This window comes from Mya arenaria, chromosome 3 (assembly GCF_026914265.1).
Source record: "Mya arenaria isolate MELC-2E11 chromosome 3, ASM2691426v1".
Classification (NCBI taxonomy): Eukaryota; Metazoa; Mollusca; class Bivalvia; order Myida; family Myidae; genus Mya; species Mya arenaria.
Window position 1 is genome coordinate 4,938,687 of NC_069124.1, and position 13,425 is coordinate 4,952,111.

Sequence of the window (13,425 nt, forward strand, 5' to 3'; positions counted from 1 at the left end):
GAGAAAAAATGACCAAGGATTAGGCTAGACAAAGCTGTATAATTTTTGCCTATTTTAACTTATTCAGGGGCCATAATTGGAGACATGATCATGTGATTCCAACCACAATCACAGGGGCAAATGTTCTCACCATGGCTAAAAGTTTGAAAAAGATTCATTCAAAAATGACGAAGGAGTAGGACGAACAAAACTAATTTTACCCAATTTAACTCATTAAGGGGCCACAACTCCACTCAGTATCATGTGACTCCCACCAAATTCATGGAGGCAAAGGTTTACATCATGGCCATTAATATTTGAAAGTTTGAAAAAGATTTGCTCAATAGCTTCAAAGAAGAATCCTGGACAAAGCTAATTTTGCCCAATTTAACTCATTAAGGGGCCACAACTCCACTCAGGATCATGCGACTCTGACCAAATCCACGGAGGCACAGGTTTACATCATGGTCATTAATATTTGAAAGTTTGAAAAAGATTTGTTCAATAATGACAAAGATGAATCCCGGACAAAAAAAACCGGACGGACAGACGGACAGACAGACGGACAGACGGACAACCCGATTCCAGTATACCCCTTCCCAAACTTTGTTTTGGGGGGTATAATAAAGAGATAGTGTCCAGCAATGAAGACCCAACTCAAGATCTGACCTTGTAAGGCCAATATGAAACAAGAGATGTTTGTCAAACATTATGCCCCCCCTGAGCGCCATGTTGTCAGGATTATATGGACAATTGAATGAAATATGCATGGGCCGAAATGACAGCTGATTTGTCGCTAACATTGTATGCCGTTGAGGCAGTTTTAAGATTATGACCATTCAAAGTTTGAGGATAGAGTGTGTTATGACTCTATGACCTCAAAATCCATAGTAGTCATCAGCTGGTCACCAAAAATCTAAATGTTAAGTTTGAGGGCCATGGGTGCAGGCATTGACAAGTTATCACACAGACAAGCATTTTTCGTTCAAGGTCACTGTAACCTTGACCTTTGATCCAATAACCCCTTAAATCATAAGGGGTCATCTACAGGTCAGACACAACTCCAAGTCAAGTTTGAGGGCCATGGGTGCAGGCATTGTCAAATTATCACTAGAAACATTTTCGCATTCAAGGTCACTGTGAACCTGACCTTTGACCCAATGACTCCTAAAATCAATAAGGGTCATTTCCTGGTCAGGCCCAACTTATATGTCAAGTTTGATGATCATAGATTCAGGCATTGTTGAGATATCACTGGGAGAAGATTTGTTAACTTTTTTTGCGTTAAAGGTTACTGTGACCTTGACCTTGGCCTGATGACCCCCAAAGTCAAGAGGGGTCATCTACAAGTCAGGCCCAACCTTCATGTCAAGTTTGATGACCATAGGTCCAGGAATTGTCGAGTTTGCTTTCAAGGTCACTGTGACCTTGACCTCTGACCTCTGAAATCAATAGGGGTCATCTACTGGTCAGGCCCAACCTCCAAGTCGAGTTTAAGGGCCATGGGCGCAGGCATTGTTGAGTTATCACTTGGGCAACCTTTTATCGTTCAAAGTCACTGTTACCTTGACCTTTGGCCCAATGACCCTTAAAATCAATAGGGGCCATCTACTGGTCAGGCCCAACCTCCAATTCAAGTTTGATAGCCGTGGGTGCAGGCATTGTCGAGTTATCACTCAGACAACCTTTTACCATTCAAGGTCACTGTGACCTTGACCTTTGGCTCAATGACCCCCAAAAACAATAGGGGTCATCTACTGGTCAGGCCCAACCTCCAAGTCAAGTTTGAGGGCCATAGGTGCAGGCATTGTCGAGTAATGACACGGACAACCTTTTACCATTCAAGGTCACTGTGACCTTGACCTTTGGCCCGATGACCCCCAAAAACAATAGGGGTCATCTACTGGTCAGGCCCAACCTCCAAGTCAAGTTTGAGGGCCATGGGTGTAGGCATTGTCGAGTTATCACATGGACAACCTTTTACCATTCAAGGTCACTTTGACCTTGACCTTTGGCCCGATGACCCCCAAAAAAACAATAGGGTTCGTCTACTGGTCAGGCCAACCTCCAAGTCAATTATGAGGGCCATGGGTGCAGGCATTGTTGAGTTATCGCTCGGACAACCTTTTACCATTCAATGTCACTTTGACCTTGATCTTTGACCCGATGAGCCCCAAAAACAATAGCGGTCAGCTACTGGTCAGGCCCAACCTCCAAGTCAAGAATGAAGGCCAAGGGTGCAGGCATTGTCCAGTTATCACTCGGACATCCTTTTACCATTCAAGGTCACTGTGACCTTGACCTTTGGCGCGATGACCCCCAAAAACAATAGGGGCCATCTAATGGTCAGGCCCAACTTCCATATCAAGTTTGATGACCATTGGTCTAGGCATTGTTGAGTTATCACTCCGACAAGCTTTAAAATTATTTTTCCATTAAAGGTCACTGTGACCTTGACCTTTGACCTGATGAGCCCTAAAATCAATAGGGGTCATCTACTGGTCAGGCCCAACCTTCATGTCAAGTTTGATGACCATACGTCCAGGAATTGTTGAGTTATCACTCGGACAAGCTTTGGTCTACCGACGGACCGACCGACCGACATACCGACATGCCTGTGCAAAGCAATATACCCCTCTTCTTTGAAGGGGGGCATAATAACTGTGTGGAAAAATGGGAAAAACCTGCAGTCAGGAATGCACGGAAATCATCAAAAGATCAGTGTTAAATTAATCTGGAATAACTTGACATTTATTTTGTTTGACATATTTATTCATGGTGCAGTGAAAACATGTTTTTTTTCCTCATGGTTATTTAAATTTAGAATTGATAGGAGGGAACATCATTATGTAGTTTCATGTTCATAGTCAGATCAAAACCCATGTACATGTATAAATGAGCATTCGAAAATATCAAAATGGAACTTGTTGTATGTAGTGTAAGATAATTAACATAATAAACAAAAATATTTAATAAATTTCAATTTATTATGCCCCCTTCAAAGAAGAGGAGTATATTGCTTTGCACATGTTGGCTGCTACGTCCGTCTGTCTGACAGTAGACCAAAGCTTTTCCTGGTTGATAACTCTACAATTCCTAGACCTATTGTCAAACTTGACATGAAAGTTTGGTTTAACCAGTAGATGACGCCTTTTGATTTTAGGGGTAATATGGTCTAAGGTCACAGTGACCTTGAACAGGAAGGTGTCAAAGAATGTCTGACTGATAAGTTGACAATGCCTGCACCTATGGCCCGGAAACTCAACATGGAGGCTTAGCCTGACTATTAGATGATCCTATTGATTTAAAGGGTCATTGGGTCAAAAGACAAGGTCACAGTGACCTTGAATGCTTAAAGGTTGTACTAATAATGACTGGACAAAGCCTGCACCCATGGCCCTTCAACAACTTGACTTTGGGGTTTGGCCTGACCAGTAGGTGAGCCCTATTTATTTGTCACAGAGACATTGAACGCAAAAAGCTTGCCTGTGTGACAACTCGACAAAGTCTGCACCCATGGCCTTCAAACTTGAAATTTAGGTTTGGGGTGACCAGCAGATGACCCCTTTGAATTTGGAGGTCAAGGTCACAACTCCAATATTGGTCATTAAAACTATGTCATTTACTTATTCCCTGCTGCTAAGAGGATACATGTTTATCAGCAAATATCAGCCATCATCTGAATACGATTGAAAACTTTACCAACTACCCTCATACTTTGAATAGCATAATCTTAAAACTGCCTCTAAGGCATCTTTTGTCAATGAAAAACCAGCTGTCATTTCGGTCCATGCATATTTCATTCAATAGTCCAGACATTCTTGACAGCATGGCGCTAATTAATGCTGCAGGTTTAAAATCTAAGACATTAGTTTTTTTTCTTCAGCACCATGCAGATTTATTAACACTTTTATAATAAAAACAAACTAGAAACATATTTTAAAGATATTGTTTTTTTTCATGGTATGCTACAGCACCATGCAGATTTGTTTTCACTTTTATATCAGAGAAAGTAACTCGAGCACAAAATCATTTTTGTAGATATGTGGACTCTGTTGATAGAAATTCTGGGAGGCATTTTTAGGCTTGAAAGAGCATCATTTTGAAGTTATATTTTTATTTTGTCCCTTGAATCTTGGTAATAGTTTGTATTGTATTTGCATTTTAAAGACATTGGCTTCAACAGACCCTAATGAAATGAAGGAATGTAATTGCTTACTGAAACTGTTAAAAGCGACGTCATAAATTGAAGCAATTTTAACATAAGGAATATGCATTTAACTAATTTAAAGCGGTTAAAACTTAGGAAACTTGTAGGCCATTGGATACATGATTAAGTAGGGCCAATATATTTGTGCTTATTATAATCACATTTATCCTTCTTCATCTTCCTTAAAGAGTGTTCATCATTTGTATAAAATCATTTGATCACGTTTCATTTGAAAGAACTTTGCGGTAGTGTTTGCTTGCGTCAGTTACATCACTGACAGTCTTGCAGCGCTTTCAGCACTTTGATTGATTTGGTAATTGAGATGGAGAATAAACAAAGTTCTATTAGGGAACCACTTTCAATTGATGGACAAGGTAAAACACCATATATTTCTATGGCAATCAATCTTTTTCTAGAAGGTCTATGCCCTTAAAAGTCTAAATTGATATTACAGTCTTTACAGATGTTATTGAAGATATGGAAGTTATTGGTCTTTTTAGCAACCCCAATGTTTGGCAATGTAAGCTCCTTAGTGAAGGGGTGTGGGGGGGCTATTTTATACACGAAGGCCTAATAAAAACACTTTTGGTTTGGGTTACACGGCCCTACCTATGAAATAGACACCCACCCTACTTTTTTATCATTTTTTGATAAAACAAGATATTTTTTTTTTTAAACTGTTCTTTTTTTAAAGTTTGTGTTTTAATATGTTGTTAAAAACCATTCAAGCTTTATACAGAAGATTACTTAAGCACCATTCCCCAATGATGACGATAACATTCTCACATAAAGCGTAATAAAAAAATAATAATATTAAAAGCCTACCTACCCTGCCTGTTTTTGAAAAGGATGTAACCCTATACACAAACCATTTTTTTTAGGTCTAATATCTTTTGTATTGTGTATTCATTTTTTTTTTTGCATGAAAAAGCAATTGTCTACGGTACATAAAACCTCTTATCATTGAGTCCATTATATCTTTATTTGGAAAAAAGAAATCACCTAAGCGTAAGCAAAGACAGCTCAGAACCTAAAACTCTCAATTCATGACTTTAACTTCCTGTTATTTTTTGTACGTAGAGCTGAATGTCTTTCTCACTAAGCACTGTGTTGGTGCCAATGACAGTATTTTTGAATTGACATGATGAAATCTGATCAGATGAACAATAATAAGAGAATGTCATGACAACAAGCAGTCATGACGTAGTGTGAGGTCAGTATCACTTTTCACAGACACTTAACACTTTTATATCTTACCTGATGGATTATTCTTACATTCTTCAGGGTATAGAGATGCGTTATTCTTCAATGGAAATATTGGTCTTTCACATGATAGGGCATTGGGCTCACCACCAAAAAGGAAGTGTAAATATGAGTGTGGATGTTTTGTTGGAGGGGGGAGCAGGGCAAAAGAACTTCTGTAATAGATCTCTGATGGTGAAGTATGCCAGGATAAATTAAAATCTTCTAATGCATTTCCAAGTAACAAGCCAGAAAAGCCAAAACATGAATTATTTTATTTATTGGCACCTTGACCAACGGACTAGACCCGGGTCTTGCACACAATATCATCATGATTTACAGAATATTCTATCAAGACTTGTTCTACTTGCAAGTGGCCGTCAGGCAATACTTGAACCAACGAAGACTGATGCCTATGAATAAAGGGCTACTGTACTAGCCTTCTTCTTTCAGTGAGCAAAGAGCAAATATACATTCTGTCCATATGTATTAACAAAAGAAGGCATGAACAATTGTAATAGTACACACCTTTTATCTGATGCTAAAAATACAACTTTATTGCCTGTTTCAAATTGTAACTTCGTAAATTTATAGCAAGACCACATGCCACTTAAGCATGCATCAAAACTGAATGAATATTTGACTCCTGCTATGAAGCACGTAGACCATGTATTGTGTCATATGATATCATTAGATTCCTTGAATGATGCGTACATGAAATAATTCGATTCAAGAGAACATTTTCCAGGATGTTGTCTTCTTGTCATTTTCATTCCAGACTTAATTTTTTGAAATAGATATATAGCTTACATGATTATAATACATCAAACCCTATTCTGATTAGAGTCGTGTTTTTTTTATTGAACTTCAGCTCACTCTTTCTAGAGGCATAAAACAATAGGGTCATATGGCCCTATAAAGCAAGTCATACATTGCTAGTACAAAAGAAGGTTGGTCAGAGAGTTAGTGGATGCTTCTTTGCTGCTAAGAAATGTGACGATTAATTTGAAAGCAAGCCATTGTCTAGGTTGTCAATGGTCATTAAGAAAAGTTTTGGTTTATTAATAATTTGATGGTTGCGAATGAGGTCCATGGTTGTTCATAGAATACATAGTTGCTAGGGAAGCAAGCTGCTGCTAAAAAGGTCATAGATCAATCAAAGATTTTGCTATGGAAGTTTGTGGTTGCTATGGAAAGTGATGGTTGCTATGGAAATAAGGGGATTTGAAGATAGGCAACACAGTAAATTTCTTAGCTATGAGTATTGCAAATTTAAAGAGAAAAATTCTTCCATATTTCCTTTTTTAAGTCAATGTTAAACAAATGACCAAGAGGGCAGGATTGCATTGATTCCAAGAGCATGATTAGAATAAACCTGATAATTATAAAACCAAAACCTTAGCCCTTGGGCCTCTAGGTAGTTTGGGTGGAAAAGTTTTTTAAAGATTTATCTTATATAACTCTGCATTAGATATCCCAGCCACTGGCAGCCATGTTTTGAAGAACCAACAACTCTTTAACTTGAAGGAATTTGGTAGAGGGTCTCCAAAGGAACATTTTGTAAATTTATTTTAGAATCGGGCTAAATGTTTCTGAGAAGAAGGTTTTTAAAGTGTTCCATGTTCACATATATAGTGAAAACTCAATAATGCTTGACTCGATATCTTCCTTGGCTCAAACTTGATTAAAAGGATCAATTCTTTGTAAAATTGAATCGGATGGCTCTAAATCTCTAGGGTCAAATTTTCACCATGCTCGATGTCATTTTCGAGATCTCAGGTAAGAATCTCATACCTTGTTTCTTATGCTTCGCTCGATTTCGCACAAGGTTTTGATTAGACTTGCATGATTGGTATCATAACTATTATCAAAACATGGCACTGGCTATGAGTTTGAGCAAACATGCCATTACTTTATTCGCTGTTTAATTGGAATGATTACAATGCATCAACATTATGTCATTACATGTATAAATCCATGTAGTGCTATTATCTTTTAATTGTAAAACATGCTTAATGATTAATTCATGTTAATGTGCTTTCACATGCTATGTTTATATTTTAGGTGCTATGTTAATGTTACTCGCACTATGACAAATGCTTGTTTATTGTTTTTGTATAGATGTATTTATATCTTTACTTTAATCGTGTAAATAAATCAGAAAAAAAATTACATGGTATTGTCACGGGGAAATATGTGATATAAATACTCTTCTTTAGTGGAGATAACGTAGAAAAATACCAAAAATGGTAATCATGACTTTATTAAACATATAAAAGAAAATTATACAATCAGTAACAATCGTGCTCGGCTTGATGTTCACAAGGCCCTAAGTATTTTGGCAGGCCCTGGAATATTGAGCCAATGGGTTTCAAGTGTAGTATAAAACTAGTCCAAATCACTGGGGGCCATGTTTTTATGAGAACTGGCATGGCTTGAAGAAAATTGTAAGAAGGTTTACCAAGGAATATTTCAATGATTTTATTTGATTTTTTTTTCATTTTTTTGCAACAAGGTTCTGCATGAAACCACAAGAGTTTGTAAGAGGACAACCAAGGACCATTTCAGTGAAGTTTGTCTGAATTGGGCCAATGGTTTAGGAGGAGATGGAAAATGTTGTCAACAATGATAGACAGAGAACCATCACCATAGCTCACCCTTGAATTCTTCTGCTCAGGTGACCTTATAAAACCATAAATTTTCTGATACATTTTATTCCAGAAAATTGGGGCCACATTAAACGTGTATGTAGTTACCGCCACATTAGTTATCAGGGTTGACACATAATTACAAAAAAATCCATGAAAGAGTATTGCCAAGGGAAACCATTACCAAGAAGCCATATCAAAAAAAGAGTCAAAAGTTCACGATAAATATTTTGTTAAACCACAATTACATTGGAATTCCTATCTTTAAGGAACATCATGTCACTTTTGCAGCTCAATGTTGAAAGAATCCAAAAAGTATACAAAAAGTTAATGGCCAACAAAGCCATGCAGGAATTACTTCCTTTGATTACTCTTCAATACATACCATAAATGAGGGTTGCCAAGGTAACAAGATCATCAAGCATCTGTTGTTTGCCCCGATTTTCTTTCAAGCTCAACTCTGGGAAAAATGACCTTGCTTTTTTCTTCCGTCTGTTGTCTATGAAATAAGAGAAATATGCATGAGGACCACCTATGATAGTCAAAGGATTTCCATGTCTTTGATCATACACACAAAAGATTAATGAGCTGTAAATGCCTAGTTGTATTAAATCTTTAACAGTATCATACTTACTTTACATATATTCCGGAGCAACAATGTTTACAACCCAATATATAACAAATAGGTATATGATGTCATTAACAAACAAGGAGTTTGAAATTTATTTAAATCTGTACAAAAGTACAACATTAAGGCCTGAAAATGAGTAGAAAACAATTGATCTACTGTAAATTATATAGCAGTAAAATACCTTCCTTTGAACATTTCTTGAAAATATGGTAGATTTCCACTAATCATGAGACAAAACAGAGTTATCAATATTCCTAGTTGACTTTTATGGATGACAAACAAAAGCAGAATGTCTAGCCAGAATTGTCGCATTTGTCCTTATCTCCAGAATTCATATAAAAATTACAATGCATTTAGAAACTCATTATTCATCATCCATTATTTGAAGATGTTTTTTCCTGTTAACAGATGCTTTGACAACATTTCCCCTATTTAAACCTGCATTTATCGGTCTGCGATCGGTAAGTAGCCTTATAACTGATCCATTCTTTGATTGATCTTGGAGAAACAATGCACAATTCTCTTTTCACTTACATCTCTAGTTAACAAACATACCAAATTTATCTCCCTTTTTCGAAGTTCCACTTGTTGGTTCCACCACAAAAGCTTGTCCTTGTGTTTCCCTACCAACCGATGGCTGTTCCCTAGCAACTGGTTCTGGTGACCTTGACCTGTCTCCATCCTCAGTGACCTTACTGTTTTGCTCTGAAGCAAATCAAAATTTTCAATCAGCCGTCAGGTTTTTTTTTCAGAAACCAAGGAAAGAAATACTGACAATGCCTGCAGGATAGTTTCACAGGATATAAAAAAAATTATGCATTGAGATGATTTATGGAGAATGATCAATTAAGTGAAATAACAAGACGCCAATGCGGTAGCCCAGCATTAACGACGGATGTTTTAAAGTATAATGAAAAAAAAAAAGGGTTTTTTTGCTATATATTCTATATTGCTTAAATGTGACTAATGATCCCGCATAAAAAAGAACTGTAAAAGTTTCATAAAAACAAAATGAGTTGATGACATGGGGAAAATATTTCCTTAGATTTGACCCAGTGACCTAGTACTTGATCTGAGGCAACCCATATGCACAAATGTTCTAGACAACACTGAGAACAGTAATCTGACAAAGTTTTATTGACATTATAAGAAAAAAATGAATTCATGACATGGGGCAAATATTTCCTAAAATTTGACCTTGTGACCTAGTATTTGATCAGAGGTGAGTGAATTATTTACTTTTGGTGTTCATGAGGTGGAATATATTTGCGTTGTTACACTAAAACAATTATTATTCTACATACATTACAACTGTTGGTGTGTATAATATAAAAAACAATACCGGGACCATGTATGGTTAATTTTTTATTTAGATATTGATACAAATAAAGGTCAAATCAATTAACTATACAGAGCTAAGCTAAGATGTGTGCATATTCATTAAGTTAGGGGATATTTTATCTCAGATCTTAACTACTGAGAACTAGACTAACCTATTATCGTAACCAGATTGCTCCCAGTGAGGTATGAAGATATTTTTATGGATCAGTGAACCAGGGAACCAGACTTACTTATATTTAGGCCAGGTTGATCCACAGCTCCCTTCGCCAAAAGTTCCCGCCTCTTCCTCTCCAGCAGCTTCTCAATGTCTTCACTGTCCTCTGTGGTCATTCCCATCACACTGACCACCCTTGGTGTAGACTGACCACTATCCAGATGCCCACTGTCTAGCTGACATGCACCTGAAGGAGTGCAGATTGGTAATTTCACTTATAAATCACTTTAGTGCTCTTTTTACTAACATTTAAGCATTGTCATCTATGGTAATTCTGGACACACTGACAACTTTCTACAGAAGAAACTCACTAAACCAGACAAGGTTCGGACTGGGCAAAATTTCCGGTTTAGTGAGGATTCCGGTTTAATGGGGATTTGTTGTACGGGGTAAGTTTACGTAAAATATTAACTGAGTTAACCTTTGAAGTATTTTGTCCTCTAGGGACAGTTCAATTCTCCGACGTTTATATGGAGGTTGAGACATGATTAAAGCACTTGCAAAAGTGATAAGCATAATTAAACATTTCTGCGTTTTTATCATCATCTTTTTTCCAAGTCTTGAAATAAAACAACTTGCGTATTTTAATGCTTGTTTAGTATGTTTGTGATTTAATTAACACAACGCTCTAATTTGATTTAATCATAGAAGTCTTTAGATAAAACAACCCTCCAAAATGATCACTAAATATCCGTTTCTAGTTCTTTATTTTCTGCAACAAACAAATTAATGTTTCAATCAATTTTCTTTTCACAAGTTTGATTATCGTTTGATTATCGCGCGACAGTCAATCCACAGCGCAATCATCATTATCGAGTTAACACCACATCACAGGTGTAATATTTAACGACACACCGGCTGTCAAATCAAAGTGACACGCGATTCGCGAATTCCTAATACACAAAATTATTTTGACATGTTTGAACAAATAAACGTCCGGTTTTGTGAGGTAAAATTACGTTGACAACTAACAAATTTTCTCGATTTTTTGTCCGGTATCCAGAATTCCGGGGTTCCGGTTTTGTAGGGATTTTTTTACATTGAAAATAGAAGGGGAAAAACAGGACTCTGAAAAAAGTTCGGTATCCCGAGGATTCCGGTTTTGTGGAGATCCGGTTTAGTGAGTTTCCACTGAACTAACATATAAGCATTGTCATCTATGGTAATTCCGGACACACTGACAACTTTCTACTAACACTTGAGCATTAGCATCTATTGTCATTCTGGAGACATTGACAACCACTGATGTGGACTGACCATAATCCACCTGCCAAAGCTGACCTCTGTCCAGCTGCCAGTTGGTTGAGCAGTAACTGAGTGCCAATTGGTAAAATCATTTTAATTTCAAAGTTTCTTTAGCTATAAACTGGCTGTTGTTTGGCTTAAAACTGACCTTCAGTTTGCTGACCATACACCGACTGGACACTGTTTGGCTTAAAACTGACCTTTAGGTAGCTGGCCTCTCAATGAGCAACCACTGTTTGGCTGATTTACCCCTTGTTTTCTGACTGCTCACTCAGTTACCCTTGGTTGGCTTAAAAAAAATTACCACCAGTTAACTAACCTCCAGTTTGCTGACTGATCGATGAGTGACCACTTCTAAAGTAACTAACCTCTAGTTTGCTGACAGCTAGATGAGCGACAAATGTTAAGCTAACCAATCTCAAAGTTGCTGATTGTTCACTGAGTAAACACTGTTTGGCTAAATCTCTAGTTTACTGACCACTTGCTGAGTGGCCATTATTTGGCTTATCTCACAATCATTTAGCTGACCACTTACTGAGTAACCACTGTTTGGCTAACCTCCTTTTCGGTGACCACTTATTGAGTGACCACTGTTTGGCTAACTAACCTCCAGTTTGGTGACCACTTACTTATTAACCACTGTTTGGCTAACTAACCATCAGTTAGCTGACCACTTGCTTAGTGACCATTGTATGGCTAACTAACCTTTAGTTTGCTAACCATTTGCTGAGTGACCACTGTTTGGCTAACTAAACCCCAGTTCGATGGAAACTCATTGAGTGACCACTGTTGGGCCAACTTACCTCCAGTTTGCTGACCACTTGCTGAGTGACCACTGTTTGGCTAACTAACCCCCAGTTTGATGGACACTCATTGAGTGACCACTGGTGGGCCAACTTACCTCCAGTTTGCTGACCACTTGCTGAGTCACCATCTTTTGGCTTACACTTATCAGCTTTCCCTTTTTTCTTTTTCTTCTTAGGTTCTGTCAAATAATAATGAAAATCCATTAGAGGGTCACAAATGAATGCTTACAATTGTTTCACTCAGTGAATCAAAGGGAACATCTCAGCAAATACTTAGAGTTATGATCCTTGATACAAATGATACATTTTTATAGACAAAATGTGTACCAAGTATTTATATCTTTCATGATTTTCAATTTATGGCCAACATAAAAGTTTTGGCACGCTGTTGGCACTGACTCCTGGGGCGAGTTATGTAGGCTGAGTTCTATTCAGTAGAACCAGTTTAGAACTCTTTTCACCAAAGCAATGACCTGCTTTTTAGAAGTGTTTTATGGTTAAATTGGAATAAGTTAAAAATAGATCCAAAGCTGTCACTTGTAAGTGACAAAAGCCTCGAAAGTGATGATCCTAAGTTTGTGTATCAAACAAGTACCGCCAGCAGCAAGCTTGACATTTATCTTTGAGGTAAGGATCTGTGTTTTGTGTGTGACACTCAATTTTAATGCGGTAAACATAAACGCTATTTTTCAAAATTTGTTCCATGCATGAGGAAGTAACAACCTGGGCAAGACCATATGTAATTTTATTGCATTCTTTTACTTATTAGCCTGTGACTTTGACTGTGAGGCAGGAACCTTTGGTCTTGCTTGTGTCACATCATCTTTATGTTGTGACTATTTGTACTTTCTTATTTTGTAGTTATCCCATGCATAAGATCGTCAACCTAGTACAATAACCCAATAACTGCATATAGAAGAAGCAGATAGTGAGTTCTTACGCTAAGGTGACGAGATACAGCTTGTACAAAGCCTTATGTAATAGCATAATTCACCAAATAACCTGTAAGTTTGACCTTGACCTTTCAGGTAGGAACCTTAGGTCTGGCATGAGACATATTATTTTTATGTGTTGATCATTTGTACCTATTTATATATATTGTCCATGCA

At 37.4% G+C, this 13,425-nt stretch overlaps 1 protein-coding gene across 1 annotated transcript in view; it reads right to left on the reverse strand.

Annotated features, from left to right (window-relative positions):
- Positions 1-13,425, reverse strand: part of LOC128227200 (gem-associated protein 5-like) — a 143,680-nt gene that overhangs the window by 106,114 nt on the left and 24,141 nt on the right. The window contains exons 15-18 of the mRNA XM_052937500.1: positions 12,412-12,495; positions 10,282-10,452; positions 9,266-9,415; positions 8,465-8,578 (exon numbers count right to left, since the gene is read on the reverse strand). Of these exons, the coding sequence (XP_052793460.1) occupies positions 8,465-8,578; positions 9,266-9,415; positions 10,282-10,452; positions 12,412-12,495 (519 nt within the window). The remainder of the gene's footprint in view (positions 1-8,464; positions 8,579-9,265; positions 9,416-10,281; positions 10,453-12,411; positions 12,496-13,425) is intronic.